General features: G+C 48.4%; 1 protein-coding gene across 1 annotated transcript in view; it reads right to left on the bottom strand.

Moving 5' to 3' along the window:
* Nucleotides 1–11,978: 11,978 nt before the first annotated feature.
* Nucleotides 11,979–27,206, bottom strand: part of CFAP251 (cilia and flagella associated protein 251) — a 67,015-nt gene continuing 51,787 nt past the window's right edge. The window contains exons 21-23 of the mRNA XM_026514827.4: nt 15,071–15,299; nt 14,267–14,368; nt 11,979–12,241 (exon numbers count right to left, since the gene is read on the bottom strand). Coding sequence (XP_026370612.3) covers nt 12,105–12,241; nt 14,267–14,368; nt 15,071–15,299 — 468 coding nt within the window. The 3' untranslated portion in view covers nt 11,979–12,104. The remainder of the gene's footprint in view (nt 12,242–14,266; nt 14,369–15,070; nt 15,300–27,206) is intronic.

Below are 27,206 nucleotides of genomic sequence, written 5' to 3'. Positions count from 1 at the left end.
AATAATGCAAGTTTCCTGTGGAGCTCCCGACTTCTCGGAGTTGAAGGCGGCGATTCGGGATGCGAGGTGCTCTTGGAAAGAGTTAGGAAGCACGGATCTCTGCTGGCCCTCTGCCCTGTGCAAACACGCGAGCTAGGACGTCGCCTCCCTTTCACTCGTCCTTCTGGAAAACTAGAGTCGTAGGAGAGGTGCCAGGGGCGAGGCGACCGCGAGACATTCGACCTTGCCTATAAAATACCTTTCCGCGAAGGAATATCTCAACGATTATCAGCATTCCAACTGGGGCTCTTCCTTTCCCTCTGGGGTTGCTGTCAGAGAAGCACGATTTAAATTGAAGCCACTCCAGACCGAAGTCCCAGGCTCAGACCAGGTGCTGCTACCGCACAGATGGCCCTAGCAAGTGAAATGGGCTGGCCGGCCTACAAAGAGGACTTTGGAGGTGGTTTCCTCCCCATCGTGCCTCAGGACAGCTCTGTGGGAGAATCTTCAATTATCAGGATAACCCAGGTGGCCACACCTTTGTGTTCAGCTGCCGCTAAACCGCCGTGACCAGATCTAATTCATACCCAGATGGTTGCTAGGGCCAGTGAGAGTGACGCTGTTAGCAAACGCAGTGTCTTGGGAGATAAACCTGTCCAACACCAGTCATTTTATCCGTGGGGGACACTGAGTCCCAGGGAAGCTCAAGCTCACAGCCTAAAGTAAGACCCCAGACTCCCACTCATTCCGGAACCAAACCGTTTCCCCTGAGATTTTGGTTTTGGGGGGGAGAGCTACTGGAGAAATGGAATGCCTAATACGAAAAATAAGAAAGTACCTCAGCAAAACATTTGAACATTATGTAGGAAAATATGTCACAGCAGGTTATAAAACAGAGGTCTCTCCTGTTGGCCCTCTGATGGCTTAGGGCCACAAAGAACTGAATACATATGTCTGAAAAAATAGGAGGATATTTGGGGCACCTGGTTGGCTCTGTCGGAGGAGCAGGCAACTCTTGTTCTCCAGGTAGTGAGTTCGAGTTCCATGTTGGGTATAGAGATTTCTTAAACAAAACTTCAAAAAAAATAAAAGAGGAAGATACCAAAAATTCAAATATCAACTGATGAATGGATAAATGTGTATATCCACACAATACAATGTTATTCAGGTATTAAGAAGGAATGAAGTACTGACACATGGCACAGCCAGCATGGATGAACTTTGAAAACACGATGAGTAAAAAAAGCCAGTCACAAAAAGGACAAATATTGTATGATTCCACCTACACGAGGTATCTAGACTGGGCAGATCTAGAGAGACAAAGCAGATTGGTGGTTGCCACGGGCTGGGGGTGAGGGTGGGGAGTAGAGAGTGACTTCCAAGGGGTATGGGGTTTCTTTTTGGGGTGATGAGAAAGTTGTGGAACTAGATGATGGCGATCACTGTACAGCCTTGTGAATGTATGTAGTGCCACTGAATTGTGCACCTTAACATGTTACAGTGGTCAGTTGTAAGTGTATCTTACCACAATAAGAAGAAATCCAAATATCCAGCTTCTCCAGAAAGAGCAGAAGATATGCAGACTGGTTCCCCCGGTGCCACATGGTAACAACCAGCTGGAGGTGAGGAGCCCTGTGCCCCTCAGACAAAGCTTTCCAGGTCACCAGGGTACGACCAGGTCACTTAACTCATGCACATTACCAGATGGCCCCCGAAGGATGTGTGTTCTTGATCTCTGATTAAACTATAAAGCTTTCTACAGATGTCCTTTATAAATCTAGCGTCTCACTTTTTATAGTTCCCTGTCCCCTGCAGATATTTTTAACCTTTCTCTCAACAAAGGACAGTTGTTTTACAGTCTGTGTCTGATAATTCTGATATTTGAAGTATTTGAGGGTCTGTGTCTCCTAGTTCTTGCTCATGGTGTCCTATTTCCTTGTGATCTGCCTGGTTCTCTTTGGCCAGGCTGGACACTGTATTTTTAAATTTATTTAGAGGGATAATTTGAGGCCTAGGATGAAGCCGTCTTCCTCCAGAGATGCTTTTGCACTCTCTTCTGCCAGGCTCCTGAGGGCACCGCTATTCCAGGACTACCTACATCCAAGTTCAGGGTTTATGGGGCCCTGGACCACCCAAGCGACGCAAATACAGGCTGCCCCACTGAGCTAGTCTAGTTTGCTTATCGTACCCTCTGGAGGCGGGGTTGGGGGTATCAGTGATGGGAGCAGCTGGCTGACAGGCCTGCACTTCCTACCTCTGTGTACAGTGACCCCATGTTGATGGTTTGAAATCGACTGTGGCATAGTATTTACACTTTGGAAATTGGCAAATCCCGTACAGCAGGACCCTTTCCCCAACCCCACCCAGAGCTGGCTGGTAAGCATTTACCAGCACACCGGTAGAGTCTCAGATTATCGTGGGGCAAGTCTCATCTCCCACCTGGACTTTTATTTCTGGCCTCTTGCCTCAAAATGCCCTTCATGCTAGAGTTCAAATATTTATTCCAGCCTTGGCAGATATCTGCCGGATTAAGATGGCTTCTCTGCTGGATTATCTTTCAGGGTTCTCTTTTTCCTTCAATTTGGGCTATTATTATTTTGTCAGCATGTGGTGGCTTTTAGAATGTTTCCAGATACTTTTCTACCATTTTTAGTTGCCTTTAGCTTGAGAATTCATCTGGATGCCTGGTTACCAGAAACTGGGAAGTCGGGGGGCGCCTGGGTGGCACAGCGGTTAAGCGTCTGCCTTCGGCTCAGGGCGTGATCCCGGCGTTCTGGGATCGAGCCCCACATCAGGCTCCTCCGCTATGAGCCTGCTTCTTCTTCTCCCACTCCCCCTGCTTGTGTTCCCTCTCTCGCTGGCTGTCTCTATCCTGTCGAATAAATAAATAAATTAAAAAAAAAAAAAAAGAAACTGGGAAGTCAGGCTCTCTCTGAATGTTAGTTATTATTCTAGATATGTTAAAAGAGAGATCATACGGTTACAGGAGTGAGTTATTTAGTTATGGCTTGTGTCTTAACCTCTCTATGCCTCATCTGTAAAACGGGATGGAAGGAACACCTCCTCCTCCTGGAGCTGTCATGAGAATTAAACAGAGTATTTGTCAAGGACTTGGAACAGTGCTCGGCACATAGTAAGTGCTAGAGACCAGAAAGTATCTGTTGAATAAAGGACCCGGTGACCCCTTGCATCATTATGACCCGCACAAGGTCAACCACCTCTCTTTCCGGGGCTGCTAAATTCAACCCTTAATCCACTGTGACACAGGGAGGGGGTTGGTGAGGAGGTTTCTGCCTCTGGACTGTGATACGTAATTGTGAGGAGGCGCAGGCCGTCTCCCGCTTCGAGGCAGCCTTGGTCCTCACCTAGCAACTTGCAGCGGCAAGTTGTTTCCATAAACAGTGGTGCTTTGGTGTTTGGGGACCAGGCCATTAGCAAAGGGAGAGTACTGAAGAGAAGGCTGCAACCACAGAATGAAATATAGTCCCCTCCTCGGAGACAGGAGCCAAAGAGTGTGCTGCTGGGTGTGCAACCCCCCTCCTGTTGTGGGAAAGGACACTAAAACTTGGAAGTCATGCAACCAGTTACCAGAGTTCTGGCCAGAGCCCTGCGCTCCTGTTGTGGTCTCCAGGATTCCCCGCTCCACATCCACCATAAGGTTGGGAATCAGCATAGCGGGAACGTTGACACTATGGAAACTGCCAGGTGCTATTCATTGGAAGCCTCCTGGCCCTCCTCCACCCAGAGCTGGTTGGTAAACACTGACAAGCATACCACTGGTGGAGCTTAATGGGGTCCCAAACAATTGTGAGGGACATCTCCCCTGAAGTGTGGGCCTTGGGATAGACAGGGGAGGTCTTGAAAAAAAATTTTTTTCTGACAAACCACATACTGCAATCTGCCTGTCCGTATCTTTCCTGCCTAAAACTACAACTGTAAAAATGGTCACCAGCTCAAATACCAGCATATGGGCAATTTGCGTGTCCATCCATACAACCGTTGGCTTGCCCAGAAATTGGGCCACTTGAGGTTATATAAAAATAAAGAGATAGTGGACATGAAGGGCTTTGAAATACTGATGTGTTCAAAGGTGAGTTAGTGTAACCCAGACGCTCTTCTAACAATGAATGATTAAACACAGGGTATCTGCTCAGGACCCAGTGACTTGGACCTGTCCACAAACAGGCTTGGTGAGTTCTCCGGTCAGGAATCTAGAAGGCTGCCCAAATGCCTTCTGCCTCCTTCCTCGTGCTGCCCAGCCCCTGAATATCCTTCCCAGGTCCGGGTGAGCCCTTGGCGCTGAAGGCCATCCCCCGCTACAGAAGCTAGCAGTGGGGCCTGTCTCCCTCTTCTGCCAGGGCGTTAGGTCCTGGGCATGGGTCCCAACCTTAGCCAGCTGGCGGATGGTTTCGCCAGTCGTTTTTTTTAAATAATAGCTTTATTGAAATATAATTAGCATACCATAAAATTCACCCTTTTAAAGTGGTTTTTAGTATGTTTACAGAGTTGTGAAACCATCACCACAATTATTTTTAGAACATTTTTTCATCTGAAAAAGAAACCCTCTACCCATTAGCAGTCACTACTCCCCCTCCCATCCCCCCCGCCCCCGTCCCCTCCCAGCCCCAGGCAACCACAAATCTACTTCCTGTCTCTATGGATTTGCCTATTCTGGACATTTCGCATAAACGAATCATACAACATGTGTCCTTTCGTGTCTGGGTTCCCAGCGTAGTTTCAAGGCTCACCGATGTTGTAGCAGATACTAATAACCCTTCATCCCTTTTCATGGCTGGACGATATTCCGTTGCGTGGATTTGTCACATTTTGGTTACTCAGTCATTGGTTGATGGGCACGGGGGTGTTTCCCCCTGTTTGGCTCTTATGAATAAAGTTACTATGAACATTACCATACAGGTTTTTGTACAGATGTGTATTTTCATTTCTCTTGCCTATATATACGGAGGAGTAGAATTTCTGGGCCATATGGTAACTCTATGTTTAACATTTTGGGGAACTGCCAGACTGTTTTCCAAAGCAGCCGCACCATTTTATGTTCCCATCGGCAGTGCACGAGGGTTCCAACTTCTCCACATCCTCACCGACACTTGTTCTTTTCTGTCTTCTCTATTTTAGCCATCCTGGTGGGTGTGAAGTGGCATCTCCCTGTGGTTTTGATTTTGACTTTGATTTTTGAGCGAGTGGAGGAGCGGTGGGAAAATGACTTACAGCAGAAGTGGCCACTGGAGAGCCCAAGAGCACTGGAGGCACGGAGCTCTCGGCGTGGCCGGGCCGTGGCACCTGGCCTTCTTTGGTGCCTGCTCATTTTCAGAACTCGTTTCTCCAGTCTTTCCATTGCTTCTGTGAGTTACCAGAGAGTCTTCAAATAAAGTCCCTTTCCACTTAAGCTAACCAGAGCCACTTCCTTTTGCTGCAAATCAAAGATGATGATTGATACTATATTTAAGCTACTATCCCTTAGTCTTGACACTTACTTATACTTCCTGAATTGCGTCTTGTTGCAATCTTTCACTTCTTCTCCCCAAACTACTGTAATTGTCTCCTTGCTGTTGTCCCTTTTCCCAGCCATCCCCTCCTGCCATCACGCAGTCCTATGCTTCTAAGATGCAAACGTAATCCACTTCTCCTTTACTTTAATCTTCAAGTTTAACCTCCTTGATTTAGGGCACAAGGCCATCCATAATGTAACCACTGCTTTCTCTGGGTTGCTCTCCTGCACCACCCCTAGTGACCCCTGATTGGCTTAGAGTGCCTCATGTATGTCATTCCCTCTCCACCTACCCTGATCTCCTCCTCCTTCCCACCCCATCTGCTCTCAATGCCCCTATATCATATCACAAGATACTGTAATTATCATTGACATGTGTTTCCCTCATTACCACGTAAACTTCTTAAGGGCAAGGACCACGCTCCGTGCCACATTGTATCCAGGGCTTACCACGCTGTGTTGACACTGAGGTCACTTAGTAAGAGGATCTGTAGGTGACCAGTTACTGTCATCCCACCATTTATTCTAAAAAAGTCGAAAAGGTAGAGGTGGCCAATCGGACACTGAGGAAGGGGTGAGTGGCATGCATTTGCAGACGATTTCCTGCAAAGAAGGCTGCCTTCTGGCAATTACCCGTGACTAGGGAGAAGGTAGAGTTAAACACGATTGTTTATGAAGGAACAAGATCACAGAGAAAATTGTGGTTACATTTTCTTAAGATAGTGAAATCTCTGGAAAACTAAGGAAGATGAAGTGATGCCAACTCAGGCCGTAAGGTTTATGAAGCTGAAGCCAGCTGTGAGCATTTCTACCTTTGGCTGGTGTCACATGAAAGAACATGTCAGCTTCAGGGCTGGCTCCACATGTGACTTACTGGTGGTATTTACTGGTGGTATTTCCTGGGATCAGGCTCCACATGTGACTTACTGGTGGTCTTTCCTGGGATCCTCTATCTCAGATAGAAAGAAACAAGAGCGGCCAGATCTTCCACTTGGGAGACCCGGCTAGCCTCTCTTCCTCCTGCTGACCGTTCACATGAAAACATTTCTACTCAGACTCACGAGGAAGAATCATATAGAAGAACCTTCTAGACCCCTGAGGACGTCGTGTTGAGCCTACCTCCCCCTCTATGGTCACTGAATGCTTCTGGTCTTGGTGCACACTGTCCTCTCTGTCTGGAATGTTTTTCCCTATCTCTTTCCATGAGCGGCTCTCAACACCTCTGTCTTCGGAGAGATCCTCCTCGACCATCCTAACTAAAGCACATTCCGCTCTTGGTATTCTGTGCCACGGGGTCTGGGCTCTCTCTTTAGGACTCCAAGCACAATTTGCAACGACATATTTATGTGTGTTTTACATGAGCTCCCTAAAGACAATGGCCAGGCCTGTCTTGTTTACCACTGCATTCCAGGGCTAGCACACAGTAACTATTTGCTGAATTCATGAATGCACAAATGGGTGGACAAAGCCCATCTATGAAGAACGCAGGCACTCGCAGAGAAGCAGGGCAGCAGCCAGCCCCTTCAATAGGACGGCGTGCTCTGGACTTGCCACGGCCCCGTATCTCCCTCGTGTTGGAGCCTGCATGTGATGTGATCTCGGTGCTTCAGACCCCAGGGCCGCAGCACGCTCACGGCTCCCTGCTCCAGGGCCGGCGTGCTGGGGGAACCCGCCCCTGCAGCTCGCACTTCCGAACTGTTTCAAGTGCTGGCGAGGAGCACGTGCTGGTTGCTTGGAACTAAACTTGTTCCCCTCCCAGAGAGAGCACCCCCACTTGCTTTAAAGAGTAAGATATATAAAAATGAATACCATGTTTACATTGATATGGTTTGTGACTTCCAATCAACAAAACAAGAAAACGGGAGGGACTTGGGGAGGCCACAGTGGTTCGGTCCCATTCCGTGGCGGCATCTGTGACGTGGAACTCCCCCACTGCGCCACTGGTCATGGCAAACTACCAAGAAGGGCAGTGGTACCAGCAGTGGTCAGTGACCTTCCTGGGCCTGATGCCTCTCACCTGGGCATTGATAAATACCCACTGTGACCTAGAAAGGCAGGAGGCCTGCCTCACGTATCAGCAGCTCAGGATAAGAAGCTAAAGGGCACAGGGGCGCCCAGGTGGCACAGTCGTTAGGCATCTGCCTTCAGCTCAGGGCGTGATCCCAGCGTTCTGGGATCGAGCCCCACATCAGACTTCTCCACTGGGAGCCTGCTTCTTCCTCTCCCACTCCCCCTGCTTGTGTTCCCTCCCTCGCTGGCTGTCTGTCAAATAAATAAATAAAATCTTAAAAAAAAAAAAAAGAAGCTAAAGGGCACAGGGACCCACTATTAGCTGTCCTGTGAGGTCAGTCAGTCCTTATACTCCGTATTGCACTGCCATTGAAGAATGTCACATCAACCTGGGTTGTTAAGATTTTATTTTTAAGTAATCTCAACCCCCCCGTGTGGGGGTCGAACTCACAACCCTGAGATCAAGAGTCGCATGCTCTACCGACTGAACCAGCCAGGCGACCCTGGGTTGTTGTTTTTTGTGTTTCCCTTTAAACTAAACTAGCAGAGGGTAGTTCTATGACATACGAGTAGGGTGGCAACTTGCTGTTGATTCCCAATGCCCTGTATCTATTTATTACACTCAATTTGGAAGCAGCTGCCTGCAGGGGAACTGTTGGCCAAATCCCTAAAGGGCGTGTTCAGGCTGAAAACACCAGTGCTGAGGGTAGCCGTGGCTTAAGGACACAGGTCTTTAAAAAAAAAAAGACCCTTCTTGTCTGCACTGCCTGGAAGTGCGGCACAGGCTCACGTTCGCAGAGGACAGACAGCAAGTGAGGTGACCCCAAAGCAGCCGGCCCCGACTGGCTTCAGGGGTGTTTGCTGGAGAACAGAGAGGGCAGATCACGGAAACAATGCAGGGGTGACTCAGTCAGAAAGGTGGTGTAGATTTCTTTTTTTTTTAAGTTTTAATTTTGAGATTTTAGATTTTTTAAAAGATTTATTTATCACTTTAGAGAGAGAGAGAGAGAAAGTGTGCGGGAGGGTAAGGGGAGAGGGAGAGAGAGAGAATCTCAAGCAGACTCCCCGTTGAGCATGGAGCCTGATGTGGGGCTCGATCTCGCAACCCTGAGATCATGGTCTGAGCCCAAATCAAGAGTCAGATGCTTAACCTACTGAGCCACCCAGGCACCCCAAGATAATTTTAGATTTATAGGAGAGTTGCAAAGGTAGAAGAGAGAGTTCGGTTCCCGAGGACCGCTCCCCCAGCTTCCCAGGTGTGTAGACCCTATGTAACCGCTATATTGTGATCAAAAGTAGGAAATTAACATCCACGCGATGCTGGTAACTACACTACAGACCTCACCTGGATTGCACACTTTCCCCAACGTCCTCCTCCTGTTCCGGAAATCCGTCCTGGGATCCCATTTTGTGTTTCTCCACCGTGTCTCCCTAGTCTCCTCCAGGCTGTGACGGTCTCTCAGTCTTGTCTTCCTTGTCATGACCTTGACAGGACTGAGGAGCACTGGTAGTTGGCTGCACAGATGTGCTCTGTTTGTAAAAATCTGTTGGGGTGAGTGATCCCAGCCTCGGAGGCTGAGCGGCCTGAGGGACAAATGTGGCCTGCAAGTTAAGAATGGTTTTCACATTTTGTAATGGTTGGGGAAAAAATCAAAAGAAGGTGATACATGGAAATTATCGTGAATTCCCATTTCAGCGTCCGCAAGTAAACATGATTAGAACGCAGTGATAATGATTCATTTCTAGATTGTCTGTGGTTGCCTTTGTACTCCGATGGCCACGTCAGGGATTTGTGACAGAGCCCATTTGACCTGCAAAGGCTCCATATTTACTCTCTGGACCTTTATAGAGAAAGGCTGCTGACCCCGATGTAGACAGCCTGGCAGGACCTGGCGCTCGCCTTTATTGGAAAGCAAAGCCAGCTATTAAAGAGCTGCGAGTTCATCTGCCCAGTCATCCCACAGATACTATTGGGGGTCCGTTGTCAAAGCCAGCAGAGACCCCTATCTGAGCAAGTGCTAAGGAAACCAGAACTTAGGAACCAGAGGGGATCAGTGCTCAGCAGCAGCCTCCCAGGTCTCGGTGCGGTTTGTCCCGTAATAATAGCTGCTGTCCTATTTTGAGCTCTGCCTTTGCTGGTAACGCTTTACTTGTACCCTCTCCTTTAATCCTCTCAACCAGCCAGGAGCTGTTCCAGGAGAAAACCGAGGTTTCAGAGACGAGCCACACCCATGCACACACAGGGAGCCACTAAATGGCAGGAGCGGAGAAGGGGCCCAGTCAAGCCCGTGAGCTTCCAGAGCAAAGACGACTCTGGCCATGCTGGGGAGGAGCCTCGGGGTCTGGAGCAGAGGGGGCGAGGTGGGGCGGGGCGGGGGGGCTCCTGGTGGTTCCAGAACTCTAGAAGCAACAAACCAGGATGGTTTAGTTGGTCAGTAGCTGGAGGCCAGTCTGAAACAGTATTCTCCTTCCAAACGAACATCACAGTGTTTAGTGTTTGGTTCCTAAGTCTTGACGTACAAGCCCAGTGATTATACTTCTTTGGCCTCTCCTCGCTCCCTTCCTGGTGTCACTGCTCTGCCGTGAACACTGTTGGGGAGTCTGGGGGCTCTGCTCGCTCTGAAGGAAGGCTGTCCTCCACTTCCTCCCCTGGGTGGGGGCGCTCATGTCCTGCGCCTCTGACATCTGTGTGGCCAGCAGGTGGGACCTGCTCGGGACAGGAGGCAAAGGGCCTCCTGGGGCTGAACGGTGCACAAGTCTTCTCCATGTTGGTCAAACAAGTTGAGAGACTCCCAAACAAAAGCACCTGCAGAAGGGGGCACTGAAGGTGAGAAGGGGGCCCACTGGCCAAGCTGGGCTGGGAGAGGTTAGAGCACTATTGACAGGAATCCCGCTGTCCCCTGCTGTTTTGGCCTCCCCTCCTGGAGGGAACTTGGAGACGGGGAAGCTGGTTCAGCACAGTGGAAGCATCTCAGCTGTGGTGTGACCGTGGTTCCAGCTCACCAGTCCAGCCACAGTGGGTCAGACCACTGGCCAGTTCTGCTCAAGACAGTTATTCCAATCCATGCAGTCAACAAGCACAAAATCAGAGTGCGCCCAATTTAATGAAAGAAGCCTCTGGTTGGTGTCCAGACTACATCCAATTCTGAGTAATTTTTTGAGGAGAACAAGTCATCTGAGAGTTTCCTGTTCCCTAAAATGTCCCCAGGAACTTTTTAACCAGCTTGGTAATATATCTCCTAAGCCCTTAGCAGCTGCAAAATTGATTCATAAAGCTTGGGGTGGTGTTTTTTTTTTTTTTTTTAAAGAACAAAATATAAACTGGGTTGCCAAGCCCGGCGACACAATCCAATGAGCAGGTACCGCGGAACCACAGCCCACGCCGTCTGTCCCCAGGTCACAGTGACACAGCCTGGTTTGGGGTAGACAGTTCTGTTCTATGTTCCAGGGTGTTCCAAAGACTCACTGAAGCCAAGTCTCCAAGGGGACGCCAGGCAGCAGGGAGGGCTCTGTGCACAAGGGATGCCGCCGCTGCCATTTACTTCTTTCACTTGGACTCTGCTCCTGCAGGAGGGGCCCTTAGGGGAGCAGAAATGTCGTCTCACACACCAGGGCATCTGGGGAAGGGCCCGGTCTGGGTAGGAGGGCGCAATGGGCTGAGCACGTGTAGGGAATCACATTTGGCACAAGTGTCTGAGTGAGAACTCATTACTGGTAACAAATCTTTAAACTCAGACCAGCACTTTCGTCTGTTTACACAATGATGGTACTCTATTCTCCAGGTCAAAACACCACTGAAAACTCAGGAATGTTCCCTAAATATTCCCTGAGCTGGGCAACTGGGCCCCGTTTTTGCCTGCTGCGTGTTTTGAAGCCCCAAGGAATATGAGGCAGCGAGTCACCCCCGCTGGTCTGTGGGGGGTGTGGGCGGAGGGAAGGCTCACAGACTCTAGCTCGTGAGTTCTGCCCTCTGTGGGGCTGGCCAGGTGGTTTCTGGTCCAGGTGCAGCACACACAGGGCCCCAGGGGTGCTTTTGCATTTTCTCTGGCAGTTGCCACCGGGGTTCGGCATGGCCAGTGATGCTTTTCTTAACGGCCACACACAACTGCTTAGGTGTTTTCCTGATGAGAAGCCACCGGCAGGGACTCTCAGGAGCCCAGGGCACCCAGCCTCCTCCCCCCAAACCAAACCGCAGGCAGGGGAGAGCCACATGAGGTCAAGGGTTCAGGCGGCATTTGAGGGGAAGGGAATAAGGCCGCACGTGCCCTAGGAAGGCCTGCTGCAGGTGGAGCCCTCTCTGTCCCCAGCACCAGCCCACCTCCGGCCCCTGTCAGCCCTACTCCGGCAGCACTGCTGTAGATGAAGCAGAGAGACAGGCCGGGGCATCCGCCACCACGCACGTCCCGCCGCCAGCATGGCTCTTGCCTCCGCCCACTTTCCTTCTTCAGAAACAGCGGAATGTCCAGCTTTGTGAATTCCATTGCTTAACAGAAATTTGCTTTTACTGTCTAATGTCGCAAAGATTAGAGTGGGGGCAGGGAAATGCAGGGAAAGCAGTGCCTCTTGGGAAAAACAACAAAACCCCCCCCCCACAGTCCTTTGTGCTTCAAACATTCCTTACGGCTTCACTGACCACAGGATCTTGTCCGAAATCTTGTGAAATGGTGAGACCAAGAATGTCCGTCGTGAATATTTCTGCAGTGATTTCGTCTGGAAGTACTTCTTCAAAGCAGATTTCTGCACCTAGCCCAACAAGAAAAGAACACAAATGCTTTCATAACGATTAGGTTTCTAAAGATTTTATTTATTTACTTGACAGAGATAGAGACAGCCAGCGAGAGAGGGAACACAAGCAGGGGGAGTGGGAGAGGAAGAAGCAGGCTCCCAGCGGAGGAGCCTGATGTGGGGCTCGATCCCATAACGCCAGGATCACGCCCTGAGCCGAAGGCAGACGCTTAACCGCTGTGCCACCCAGGCGCCCCAATAACAATTAGGTTTCTAACTCAGAAGCATTTTCCAAGAATACAAGGAACCAACACTAAACAAAAGTGAGAGGTGCTTTGTGCTACGGTTTGGCTGCGAGTCCTTAAAAACCCCTGGGTGGAAATTGGCTGAAATCCCTTCTTTACGGTTTGGAGCACCGTTACCAAATCTCTGTGAACTTCACTGGAAAGCCTTAACCACATGGTATGGTTGATTTATGTGTAACGACTGGGAGAGTTACATTCTGAGGTCCCGAGTACACAAGGAATGGGGTAGGGGAGCTTGGAGGCTGGCAATGACCCACCTCGGAGTCTGGAACTGTCTGAGTTCAGGAACCCTGTTAAATGTGAAACTGGGGACAACAATGAAAGCAGAGGGTGGGGGCAGCTGGGTGGTTCAGTTAGTTAAGTGTCTGCCTTCGGCTCGGGTCATGATCTCGGAGTCCTGGGATCGAGCCCCATGTCAGGCTCCCTGCTTATTGGGGAGTCTGCTTCTCCCTCTGCCTCTGCTGCACCCCCTGCTTGTGCTCTTTCTGTCTGTCTCTCTCTCTCAAATAAATAAAATCTTTTTAAAAAACCATAAAAACCCAGTCACCTTCAGCTATCTGAAGTCTTCATGGGGTTGCTTTAAGAAAGAAAGGAAGAAAGGAAGAAAGCAAGCAAGCAAGCAAGCAAGCAAGCAGAGGGAGAAGGAAGGCTGGTGAGGGGTCTTGGCTCCTGACCCCAGTCTCAGTAATGGTGGTGGCTCTGACCACTGTGGGGCATCAGGCAGCATCCAGGGCTTGGCAGTGGAGATACCCCCGCAGGCCCGGGAGAGCTGTTTATTTTATTTTTTAATTTTTTTTTTTTTAAAGATTTTATTTATTTATGTGACAGAGAGACAGCCAGCGAGAGAGGGAACACAGCAGGGGGAGTGGGAGAGGAAGAAGCAGGCTCATAGCGGAAGAGCCTGATGTGGGACTCGATCCCGGATCACCAGGATCACGCCCTGAGCCGAAGGCAGACGCTTTAACGACTGCGCTACCCAGGCGCCCTTATTTTTTAATTTTTAAAAAGATTTTATTTATTTATTTAAGAGAGAGAGGGAGTGAACACAAGCAGGGGGAGTGGCAGAAGGAGAAGCAGGCTCCCCCTGAGCAGGGAGCCTGATGTGGGGCTCAATCCCAGGACCCTGAGATCATGACCTGAGCGGAAGACAGACCCCTTAAGCGGCTGAGCCTCCCAGGCATCGCCCAGGAGAGCTGTTTAGACTGGTTTCTCCAGACCTTAAATTCACAAGCCTAACTTCAGGTCCGTTTTCCTCCCTCCAGTGGACTAAAGAAGGAGGTGGGCAATCCTCAGGCAGGACAGGAGAGGAGGACCAGCTTTAGGAACTTTCAAGCACCAGCAGCTCAAAGCTGGGCTTGTGCTCATTCACCTCGCTGTCCTTACTCAAGTATCTCAACAATGCTTCTCCTGAAACACCTTCCAAGCTGGATCTTCTCCCCTAGTGGTCAGGACTCATGTACCCCAGCCCAAAAGATGGAGACCGGGTCCGTGGAATAAAGGGAACACAGGAGCAGAAAGCACAAAGCACATGGCAACAAACACTTTCATCTCTCAGACACGACCACCGCTCGCTGGTCCTTTCATCACTTATTCATGTTGGGTCCCCAGCAGACTTGCTTTGTTGTGTGCACAGTACTAAGGAGAGCGGCTTGCAGCAGTCAGGAGAAATAAATGCACTTAAGTCTCCAACAAATCAGTGAGCCACGGCTGCATGCCCAGACTGGGCCGGCCACCGTACCTTTGACAGAGGCGGCTGCGGGCTCAGATTTCCACCCTTCAGGATTCAGTCCAAACAGGGTAGCAAAGCAGTCGCACATCTCCTCTTCTGTCATGTGCTCACCTGAGTATCGTAAAGGAAAAAGTGTCCATTCAGCTCTTGGGACGACACATCATGTCAGAGCTTAGCATTATTGTTCCAAGGTCTTACAGAGAAGCATTCCGCAATTTCCTTTCCTTGAGACACAAAAACAACCTATGGGGTCCCGGGTTACTGTCACATATCCTTCCTCATGTGGGGGTTAAGAATGGTGCTCCCAGGAAGGGAAGGCTGTCGGGGCTTGGACTGCACTCGGCTTCATTTCACCTTCCTTCACGCTGAAACCACTGGTTTGACAAAGAGGAATCGTCACCCAGGGAGAAAGCCTACTTGACCTCCTCACATACAATAATGAGGAAAGCAGTAGGTAGAAATGGAGATTTTTACACTGGTGTGGTTTTACTTCACCATTGCATCCCAATGTTCTAACGGCCCAGTGAGACTGGTGGCTAGCCACTGCACTCCCCTTTTACAAGTGAGGACATTGAACCTCACAGGGGTTCAGCAAGCTGGGACATAAGTCACATTCTTAGGGTTCCAGGACGGCGGATCAGCTCTGTGGATCAGCAGGTGGCATCTCTCATGGTTGAAGCCATGGTTTTGGGGGAAGGCAGACCCCCCCCCATCGATTAAAGATGCCAGGGGGTCTACCTCCCCCCAAAACAGCTCCTCTCCAGTGGCAACAGCCCAACGATGTGACAAGATACTCCCTATTTATGGATTTACCTTTCGTTAGAAGCAGTTTCAGGAAATCTTCTCTTCGTATGGCCTTCTTGCCTTTTGAATTGGTAAAACCAAGAACGTCAAAGCTCTGCTGGATGCCACTCATGGTGTTCCCGAAAGGTGGTCTGTGATTGAGGTAAACTTTGAAGAAATCCGGTAAGTTGATTTCATCAATTAGCTTTCCAGTGTCCACATACTCACTAAATCTGATTTCGTTAAACATATCTTCGATCTAGGGAAAAGGTTTAAAAAAAAAAAAACATGGTAAGCAGGAGAGACACTTTGGGGGCACATGGGTGACTCAGTCTCAGTCGGTTGAGCGTCCCACTCTTGGTTTCGGCTCGGGTCGTGATCTCAGGGTCGTGAGATCAAGCCCTGTGTTGGGCTCCATGCTCAGCACGGAGTGAGTCTGCTTGTCCCTTTCCCTCCCCGTCTGCCCCTTCCCTGCTCTCTTTCTCTAAAAAAAAATAAACATCATCTTCTAAAAAAAGAAAAGACACCTTGATATACTTCTAAAAATTGGACAGTAACAGAAAAATGTTTACAGTTAGCTGGAAACCTGTCTGTTGAGGGCTGCTTATATCCCCCAAGAAAAAGACGTTGACGTCCTCACCCCCAGGACTCAGAATGTGAACTTATTTAGAAATAGGGCCATGGCGGATGCAATTAGTTAAGATGAGATCATACTGGAGTGGGATGGGCCTTTAATCCATTGTGAATGGTGTCCTTATAAGAAGAGGGGAGAGACACACAGGGAGGGGACAGCCATGTGATGACAGAGACAGGGAGTGGAGCCATGCAGTTCAAGCCCAGGACTGCTGGTGGCCACCAGAAGCTGGAGGAGGCGAGGAAGAAGGAAGGATTCTCCTCTATAGTTTTCGCAGAGAGCACGGCCTTGACCACTGGATTTATCCTGTGAGAGAATACATGCCTGCTGTCTGAAGCCACCCAGTGTGTGATGCTTTGTTACAGCGGTCCTAAGACAGCGGCCAGTTTTTCAATACTATCAGCACTGCTACATCATTATCACCTCTTACCTACCCATCTCATAGTGTATGGACTACTTCCTGGCTTTGTCAAGCAGAGGTTAGTTTCATTTGGAAGGTAGAAATCTCACAAATTTGGAAATTATAAGAAGAAGCAAATAATTCCATCTGAAACTCAAATACAGGATCAAGGGCCCTAGTAAATTTCAATTAACTACACCATGCTTCTTTTTTCTTTTTTCTCTTTTCCATTTTCCTTGTGTAATATTTTATATATACAAAAGATTACATGTAACTTATGGGGTTTAATTAAAAAATGAACACCTAAGAAGCCATCATTCATTGAAAAGATCAAACAAATTGATAAATCTTTAGCTAGAATAACCAAGAAAAAGAGAGAGAGAGAGAGAGAGAGAGAGAGGGAGAGAGAGAAAAGACTCAAATTACTAAAATTGGGACTGAAAGAGGGATGCCAGTACCAACTTTTCAGAAATAAAAAGGAGGGCAGCTCTTTCTGCCCATGGGTCTTGTCCCTTGTGCTTTAATAAAACCACCTTTTTGCACCAAATAAAGTCTGAACAACAGCATGTCAACAAGATAACTTAGATGAAATGAACACATTCTTAGAAAGAAACAAAATGACCAAAGCTGACTCAAGAAGAAATAGAAAATCTGAGTAGACCTATATCAAGTGAAGAGATTAAATTAGTAATTTTAAAACTTTCACAAAGAGGAGTGCCTGGCTGGCTCAGTCAACAGAGCATGCGACTCTTGATCTTGGGGTTGTGAGCTAAGCTGGGTGTTACGATTACTTAAAAAAAAAAAATTGAAATCTTAAAAAAAAAAAAAAAACACCCAAAACAAAAAAACTTCCCATAAAGAAAAGCCAAGAACCAGATGGCTTCACTGGTGAGTTCTACCAAATACTTAAAAATATCAATTCTCCACAAACACTCCCAAAAACAGAAGGAAAGGGAAACTTCCCAATTCATTCTATGAGGGCTGCTTCCTGGTTTGGAAATTCATTACGCATTTTCCAAATTTTCTAAAATGAGAAAAGGGTGCCGACACAACTATGGATTCAAAAGGACATGTGGTGCCATTTAATGCAGCTCTCCACATGGGTCTCCTTAGGAAACCACCAGAATGCAAGAAAGGGAGAGATATGAAAACAAACAAAACCCCTCCTCACTATCATCCGCCGCTCTCTGTGCAGTATTTTTGTACCATGCACACTGCAGTAAGCTGAAATTCAGAAATCCAAGTTACGTCTGGCAAGGGGCTAGAAATTAGTAATTTATTTTAATACCTACATTTTAAACTGATACGTGTCCTAATAAATTGTGGGGCTTGGAATTTTACAAGAAGAGAGAATAAGAGCCACGGAAAAGTGGGAAATGCTTTTTTCCCCAGGACATGAGCTCTGCTTTGGTCTGTAGGAAAAAATCAGGAAATGAATTTATAGTTGTACATATTTATCAATAGGTAACCAATTCCTCCCTGTCCACTAAATTTCAGAGAACGAAAATCGCAAGATCACTCGCTACACCACATATCAGCTTGTCTGGGGCACCCTAGTGTGTTGGTCTGGCCTCAAGGAGCAAGAAGAAAATAAAAGTCTTTTGCAGCCCAACTATCCAACCATAATTTCTGTGAAAGATGTGAGGTACTTTCTTTCCATTCCCAGCCCATGCATATAAAATATATATGTACATGTTTTGTAAAACTCTCATCATGTATGTGTATAATTTTGTATCCTGGTTTTTTTCCCCTTTAACACTGTATCTTAGTAATCACCTAGTACTTTCAAAGAAGCCATATATTTTCAATGTAACATTCTATGAATGGTCTTTAGATATAACATCATTGGTTACAGATACGAATGAACTTTAACTGATACTACATGAGTACTTTAAGTGGTGACATTTTCACATAGAGCATTTATTGAGTTTATATTATGTACAACTGCAAGTTAAATTATGTATAATTTTATGTATAAATAAAACACTACCCAGTATCATATTATTTATATTTTGTACTATATTAATTGTAATTGTATTATAAACATATGGTACTGTTTACTATGAGCCAGTAGAGACTAGGGTTAAAAGTATGATCTTTGGGGGCGCCTGGGTGGCGCAGTCGTTAAGCGTCTGCCTTTGGCTCAGGGCGTGATCCCGGCGTTCTGGGATCGAGCCCCACATCAGGCTCCTCCGCTAGGAGCCTGCTTCTTCCTCTCCCACTCCCCCTGCTTGTGTTCTCTCTCGCTGGCTGGCTGTCTCTGTCAAATAAATAAATAAAAAATCTTTAAAAAAAAAAAGTATGACCTTTGATGACAGACCTAGGTTCAAATCCTGACTCTCCCATTTGCTATATGACCTTCTCAGTTTCCTCATCTTGAAAAAGGGGGTAGCGGAGTTTTGAAGTTTACTGCGACAACGTGTTTAAGGTGCTAAACATTAATGCCTAATATATGGTAAGCTCTCAAAAGGCAGTAACTATTCTTCTGATTATTATACTTTCTACGCCCTTGCTAATTACGGTACATGTAATTATAATAAAAATTATAATTTATAGTTATATAAAGTATACGTACATTATAACTTATAATTACATAAATAATATACATGATCTATATAAATTATAAATGTAATACACGATTTAACTCAATTCCGAAATAGAAGACTAACCCAAAGATGACAAAAAGGAACTCAAAAGTGGGAGTTACTCATACCCAGTGTTCCAAAGATCTCCGTGAACATTCTCAGCTCAAGCCACGGAGCAGGTGAATCACCTCTTACTCTCTCTTCCCATGCGACTGACCGAGAATCCGTGCTCGAAAAACATCGAGTTGGCAGTTTTGGCATCACTGACGTTTCTTTCCTGAGCCTCCTCTGCAAGTGTTCGTTGAAAAGGCAGATTTTGCTACATGTCTAAGCAAAGTTCACGCTTGGGAGAGGAGCCTTGGAGACAGAATGGAACGCTGCGCGCCGTCCCCATGACCCAGCGTGAAGCCGGCTCGGCAGGAGCGGAGGCTCGGCCCGGAGCTCCGCTTGGCTTCAGCCAGGCCTTTTATCGGCGTTCTCACACTGGCCCTTCTCCGCTAAGGCTGCGCTTCGTATGATGCGCTCGAGCGGCTTTAAACATTGAGCCCCGTTCCCAGAGACCCTGCTTTAATTCGTCTGGGGTGGAGTCTGAGCAGTCACATTTTTAAAAAGCCCCTCAGGGGATCTGAATGTATGGCCAGGGTTGGGAAGCACGGCTTCAAGGCAGGGATTCTCAAGCTTTGTCAGGGGTCAACATGACCTGGAGGGCTTATTAAAACAGACTGCTGGGCCCGCCCCCTGAGTTTCTGATTCGTGAGTTGGGGGGGGGGGGAGGTGCGGTGCTGAGAATCTGTCTGTCTTAACAGGTCTCCGGGTGATGCCAGTGCTGCTGGCTTGGGCGGCCACCTCTTCGAGAACACCTGCTCTTAGACCACAGTGCTTCGGCAGAGGTGATACTCGTGCCAAAAAGAACTGGGACCAGGCTGGGGATTTTAGGGAGAGGGCGGGTTGCAGGGGCCGGGGGAAGAAAGAAAGAAAAGAAAACAAAGCAAAGCACAGGATGCTGGCCCACGAGAGGTCATGGGAGAATTTTCCTTAAAATATACAAAAGACTTTAGAATAACCACTTACTGCCGTAGTTAGTTTAGTTCAGTTTACTAGCAGCTACTGAGCATTTGGTTTCCAGCTAGATGAACGAAAGGCAAGTCACTTAATTACGATGAGAACAGCCCAGCACTCTAGGTCTTTACAGTCAGCAAATACTTATTAAACAGCTGCTAGGTGCCAAGCCCTGGTCTGGGCCCCGTGAAGAGACAACGTACGCGGAGAGCGTGCACCAAAAGGAAGGTTCTGTCACTGCGGTTTGGTTCTCAGCCCTGGCTGCCCCCGAGGAACCGCCCCTGGGGCTTTCACCAAGATCAAGCCCAGGCTCCACCCCTCGATTCAGCTGCTCAGGAGGATGGGCCCGGACACCAGTACTTTCTAAAGTGCCCTCGACTGACTTAATCTGTTTGGATACCATGACTCTCAAAGATTCGAGGCCAAATGCAGGCGCTCCACGCCAACAGCTGGAGGAGCCCTCAGTGAGGTGGGCCTGGGAAGGCCTCACGGAAGAGGTGGACCGGGAGGACAGCCAGCAAGGATCCAGCCAGTCTAAGTTGAGGGGGAACAAGTGTGAGGAGGGGGCGTGAGCGAGGGCTGCCTGAGAAGCTTCCCCAAGCCCCTTCCACATGTCTCCTGTCGTATTGTAACCACCAACTACAAATGGAGTGGCTTAAAGCACACAAGCTCACATCCTAGTTCTCAAGGTCAGGAGTCTGAAACAGGTCTGAAGGGCTGACCTCAAGGTGTAGGTGGGGCTGCTTTCCTTCTGGAAGCTCTAGTGGACAATCTGCTTGTGTTGCCCTTCCAGCTTCTAGAGGTGCCGTTGTTCCGGGGCTCACAGCCCTTCCATCTTCAAAGCCGGCAGCCTCATCACACACTCTGACCTCTCCTTCCCTTACCATGCCTCCTCCTCTGACTGACTCTCTTGCCTCCCTCTTATAAAGACCCTTGTGATTACGCCTGGTCCACCAGATAATCCAGGATAATCTTCCCATCTCAAGATCCTTAAATTAATCATACTTGCAAAATCCTTCTGCCACGTAAGGTAGTGTATTCACAGGGTTGCAGGAATTAAGACATTGACACCTTGGGGGCATTAGTCTGCCTGCGACACCTTCTGATCCTGTTGAGAAGTCCTGAGAGAGAGCTGGTGGGTTGGGATTCCGTTGAGGCACTGAGGACCTTGGCGCTATCGGCAGGTCAGAGGACGCACACTGGTAGCCCAAGGGCTAAATCTGCTGACATGCTTTGTTTGGTTCACATGGTACTTCAAAAATTAGGAGATTTCAGAGAGAAATGTAGATTTCAGACTTCTTTTGAAAAGTCGGAGGAGGAGTCTGAGGACGTAGGCCTGCATTTCCAGATAGAACTGAGAAGAAACCAGCCCCACTAGAGAGCTGTGTTCTCTGGCAGTGACACCACGACATCCAGGCAAGAGGGGCCCCTCTGCTCACCCCCCTCCTCAGAGGAGTCTTGGGGCCACAGGAGGTGCCCACCTAGATGTCATGCTCTCCGTCACAGACCTTGCTCTGGGAACTCTGAGCCCCAGGACTCCCTCCCCCTAGCCCAAGCCCACTTCTAGGGCCTGCAAGGGCTCCTCCCGAAGTCGTCCTCTGAGAGTGACCTGAACCAGTGGTGTGCCCCTCCCCCCATTCGCCTGAAGGGTGGCCAAGGAGGGGGGGGGGATGGTGCAGGTATGGGGAAGACAAGGGGTAGTCACTCCTCATGCTGCCCACCCAGGCGCGAAACTCAAGGAGTCCCAGAATTCGAAGGAGCCCAAATTAAAGAGAACTGTCAAGGTGGGGCATTAATTTAACTGCTTGTTGCTTGGTTTAAAACTTCCACAGTTAGGGGCGCCTGGGTGGCACAGCGGTTAAGCGTCTGCCTTCGGCTCAGGGTGTGATCCCGGCGTTGTGGGATCGAGCCCCACATCAGGCTCCTCTGCTATGAGCCTGCTTCTTCCTCTCCCACTCCCCCTGCTTGTGTTCCCTCTCTCGCTGGCTGTCTCTATCTCTGTCAAATAAATAAATAAAATCTTTTAAAAATAAATAAATAAATAAATAAATAAATAAAATAAAACTTCCACAGTTAGCCATGCAGCACCTGGGCCTCTGCGGGCACTGCCATGCAGGCCCCGGGACAGAAGGGAGGCCTGTTCCCGGTGGGTTGGAGCCCCTTGCCCAGGACTGCTCTACTTCTGCCTCTGGCATTCACTTCCGTGGCAGCAGGAAGCCTCTGACGGTGTTTTATAACTATGCTTTCTAACCTCCCTGTTAGGCAGAGAGGAGCCCGCTACATCGGAGCTGAGGCCAGGCTCCTGGGGTGGGCTGGTTTCTTTTGTGCTAGTTCCATAGGCTCGCACACTGGGAAGACTCTCCCTCCTCCTTAGGCCGCCCCCCCCCCCCCCCACGCAGGGTGCTCTCTAGAACATCCCCAGCGAGCGAGGAGCCGGTCTTGTCACAGCGCACGTCTTCACCTAGTGCCCTCTCCCGGGACCCCGGGCAGGGAAGGAGGGAGCTGAGGAGCACGTTTCCGGGCCGGGCAGCCCCGCTGCACGGGCACATCTGGACACCTCGCTATTTATGCTCGGCTCCATGACTCACAGCTGCTCCCGGCTTCCTCCAGGAACTATATTTGGACGGTGGCTGCCTTTCTGCAGGAGTGGGACATGCCACGCCCGCGGGATGCAGTCACAGGGTCAGGCCAGCCCTTGGTGCTCGGCCACTGTGCTTGCTCTTGCCCTGCTGTCTGGGGTGAGGTGACCCAGAAATGAGACCACCACCCATTCCGGTCCCGTCACCCAGGCCCTCGTTAGAGCCCCGGTGTCAAATGCTTCCAGGCGCTCGCTCCAGGAAATGGCTTTACCATCTACATGGCGAGTCCTCTAGCTTTCCCAGACCCACAGCCGAGGGTTTGTCAGTCAAGTGCTCACAGCTCCTCCAAGTCCTGCTTCCTTGGAGCTGCACCCCGAAGCATGGCTGAGGGCCTGGTTCAAGTCAAGAAATAATAAATAGAAACCAATCTGAGAGTTCCTCGAACACGGGAGTTATTGGCATGGCAATGCTAAACCTAGGTACGCAGGCAAGAGAAATTACAACGCAGCTCTACACGAAAACTTGTACACAAATATCCAGAGCGGTATTATTCGTAATAGCCAACATGGTGAAACAACCCAAATGTCCACCACTTGATGAATGAAAAAATAAAAGGTGGCGTATCCATGTGAATGAAGGGAATATCATTCCGTTATAAGGAGGAAGGAAGCGCGGACACCTGCTACAACCTGGATGAGCCTCGCTAATGTGATGCCCCGTGAGAAGCCAGTCACAAAAGACCACAGAGTGCACGACTCCATCGATACGAAACGTCCAGAGCAGGCAAATCTGCAGGGGCAGGGAGACTGGTGGGTGCCGGGAGCTGCGGGGTGGGGTGGGGGTGGGGAGTGACTACTCACGATCACCGTGTTAAGTGCCCTAATGGGTGTGGGGTTTCTTTTTAGGGTGACAAACATGCTCTGGGATTAGACAGTGGTGATGGCTGCACAACTGTGAACAAACTAAAAGCCACTTTAAATGCATGACTTGTACGGTATGTGATGTCAGTAAAGTCAAAAAGAAAGAAAAATAATCGGAGGTGAAGCCCTGGCAAAGGCAAGCAACAAAGCAAATAACACGAATATTTTTTTAAATATATTTTCTACCATCAGTATGATCTATCCTGTTATAATCATAAAACCAATAAAGATTAGTACATGCTTGTTATAAAAAATTCAAGCAAAGATAGAGAGAAGAGACATAAAAAGAAGTAAAATGCCCTGTAGTTCCCCACCCCTCAGCAATAACCAGTGTTCGGTGTCCCGACTCTTGGCGTTTCTTCCTTGTTCGCACTAAAGCACACGTGTAGAAACAACACGGGAAGCCTCACTTCCCCATCTGTAAAACGGAGACCATAAAAGCATCTCTCTGGCATGAGGATTAAACACCAGCAGGGTTAGCATCAAACTGGGTGTGCCCGGAGAGCCCCAGAGAGAAGAGCCTGGCTGTTGCTGCTGGTGGTGGTGGTGTTATGGTATTGTTGTCCCCTGCATTCTTTTTTTGCAGCTGCGTGGCATTTGGGGATTTCTTTCTTTAAATGCATTAAAGTGTGAACAACAGAAATCATTTTGTCTTGCCCTGATCTCTCCGCGGGGGACACCCTGCTCACTGGTGTAGGGGCTCCCAGCTGACCGGGAAGGCCTCCCTAGAACAGTGGGCCACAGAAATAACTCCTGATACTCCTGTTTCACAGCAAATCCAACATACTGAGGGCTTCCTTTCAACGTGCAAATCTCCAAATTCCCATGGGGTCTTTATCAGGGCAGAAACCGTGCCCAGGACCACTGGCTCCGATTTCTCCTCCTTGTATGGGGAAGGCCGCACTTGGTTGGCCACGGGCCCTGCATCCCAGCTGGGACCATGGTTTAGCCACAAGATTAGCACAAAAGGCTTTGGGAGGATTTGTTTGTTTATCTTTCTGGGTTTTGTTCTAGATACAAAAGCAACGCAAGCCACATGCTCGCAGCTAAGAAAAATTAGAATATTACAGAAATGTATATTATGAGCCCCTCCCCCCCATATAACCACAAATATCTTCTAAGGAGGGAAATGGGAAATTCTAATGGGAAATGGGAAATTTCTCATTTATAGACCCTCGAGATGGGCTTATATTGCAGGTTTGGAAACAGAAACTAAGAAGAGCCAAACAGCCATGGCTAGCACAGGGAGAATGTGGAGGTCCTGGGGCTATGCCAGGAAGGAGGGGGAGCAGAGCACTGAGTCCTGCACGGGATGAAGGCCAGCAAGGAAGCCCCTGTCGGGGTGGTCATCAGGACTGGGAAAAGGGTCTAAAAGCAGTTGTAGGTAAATTGCTGTGAAATGCAGTTATGCGTCTCTTTCTGATGATTCCCAATTTTCAAGAAAGTTGTCTTGCATGAGTGGGCTTTGTGTTTTTGTGAAGAATGAGTTGAGTGTCAGGTCTGAATGATGTGGGATAGACAGAGTCTGCACACACACACACACACACACACACACACACACACACACGGAAGCCCCCAGGGTAGCCCCGAAACTCCCACTGGCATGGACCAGAGCCAGGTTCCAGCTGGTACAGAGGCCCCTGCTGACACGGGGTTATGTGTACAAAGTAGAAGTAAAAGTTCTCCCAAATCCCACCCCTCAGAAGTCAATGTCGTTAAGCATTTGCAACACCACCTTTCAGAGTTTTGCCAGGCATGTACAAATATCTAAATCATTATTAATGAAACGAGCTCATGCTTCACATATTGTTTTGCAACTTGCCCTTCCCCCTCCCTTTTTAAAAAAGATATTTATTTATTTGAGAGTAAGAGAAAGCACGAGCAGGGGCGGGGGCGGGGGGGCGAGGCAGAGGGAGAGGGAGAAGCAGACTCCCTGATGAGCAGGGAGCCTGACACGGGGGCTCAATCTCAAGACCCTGGGATCATGACCTGAGCTGAAGTCAGACACTTAACTGACTGAGCCACCCAGGCGCCCCTCCCTTTTCCCTTTAATAACAAATTCTGTACATGCTTTTTGAGTCAAGAAATGTTGGTCAATTTCACTTTTTAATGACTACTAAGTGTAGGTGTGCCTTATTTTATTTATCCCATCTCTTATCAACGGACATTAGGGTTGTTTTAATTTTTCACTATCAGGAAAATATGCTACAGTACTTGTTCTTTCCATACATACATCATTGTACACTTGCGTGAGTTTTTCTGAGGGTTCATTCCTAAAAGTACATTTGGTGGGTCCAAAGATATGCACATTTAGAAAGTTAAGAGATGGGGCGCCTGAGGGGCTCAGTCAGTTAAGCATCTGCCTTCAGCTCAGGTCACGATCCCAGGGTCCTGGGATTGAGCCTAAGTTGGGCTCTCTGCTCCGCAGGGGGGCCTGCTTCTCCCTCTGCCTGCTGCTCCCCCTGCTTGTGCTCTCTGTCTCTCTCTAATAAATAAATCTTTACCAAAAATTTTTTAAAAAATAAAAAGTTAAGTGATTATTTATTCCTCTCTAAATACTCCTAAATAACACCAAAGTTCCTGAATCTATCAAATATTTTAGGGCTACTATTAACTACTCTGAGAACAAATAATAATGTCAGGGATTCTATTTTCTTTGTTGTCTTTGTGCCAGATATGACCAAAGACCATCATTCATTCATTCACTCATTCATTCATTCACTCATTCATTCATTCATTCATCCGACCAACATTAGCTGAGGGTCCATTATGTGAGCCCTTGCCAGGCACATACCTCCCTGCTTACATTTATAGAACTAAGTGGTTACACGACTGTTAATTCAGTGCAAAAACCTATCAGGATTAAACAACGACTGCTCTGCAAGCTAAATAGAAATGTAGCCACAAGTAAGCAGGGAACGCATGCAACACATGGGTCCTGCCCTAACACTATACTCCGAAGTCCTACAGGAAAAGAAAACGATGAAGCTAGAAGACGAAACTTTGTGCTATGTGAACTCAGCTGCAGAACACTGTGACACCCAAGTTTTGGTTCCTTCTATAACATTATAAACTGTGCAAATCTTTCATTTAAAAAGTGAAGATCCGTAAGAAGAGTAGGCCCTCCCTGACCACACGGACTGTGTTATGCCCAAGTCCAGTGCTCGGCAAAGGATGGGAGGGGTTAGTAATTCTTTGGGGAGGGTTACGTCCGTATATAATTTGGCTTCAATTTACCACGCTGACTAGATTCAAATCCCCCAGGCAGTTAAGATGACGTAAGAGAAATATAAATCATGTATAGCCTGGGTGGGCGGGGGGCACTGGTTCCAATCTCTGTGACTGGGTCTTTTATGTAACCAAGTGTGGACGTACTCGCTTAACTTCACGTCCTTCTTCATGCAGCTTCTCGGGGGCGGGGAGCAGCTGCATCTTAATAGGAAATGTTTCGTTAACCACGACAAAGCCTGGATTTAAAAGTTTCAAAGCCCTGAAAACATTTTTATTGAAATCCCTATAAATCTGATGTGAAAACGAGAGACCAAAAAGTTTTCCCTGTGCAGCTTCAGACAGACACTGACTCATCAGCTCGTGAAGTCTGCACACTGATGTGGCGACATCTGGGTCGGGGGCCTTCAGAAAACATCTCCAAAGGATGAGTGTGTTTTTTTAGGTGGATTAAAAACCCTGGAGGCCGAGGGATTTATGAAGACCTTCCGGGGGGCCACTGAAACTCTCCTTTGTAACAGTGAGCAGAGATGTCTCTGACAGCCAGTGGAAACCTTACAATCGCCATTTTAATTTCTTTTTGTTTGTAACTAATGCTCGATGCCACTTCAGAACATTGGCTGCAGACTAACCTTTTTTTCTGGGTACGTTCTACTCATCAGCAAGACCTGGAGAGGTTGTTGCCAATGACGGGGTAACTGAGTAGGCCTTCAGTGACTGCACGTGCTTGCTTCCACAGGAAGCGGGAAAAGGCTGGTCAC

The sequence above is a fragment of the Ursus arctos genome, unplaced genomic scaffold (assembly GCF_023065955.2).
Source record: "Ursus arctos isolate Adak ecotype North America unplaced genomic scaffold, UrsArc2.0 scaffold_34, whole genome shotgun sequence".
Classification (NCBI taxonomy): Eukaryota; Metazoa; Chordata; class Mammalia; order Carnivora; family Ursidae; genus Ursus; species Ursus arctos.
This window is presented reverse-complemented; position numbering and strand designations above follow the sequence as displayed.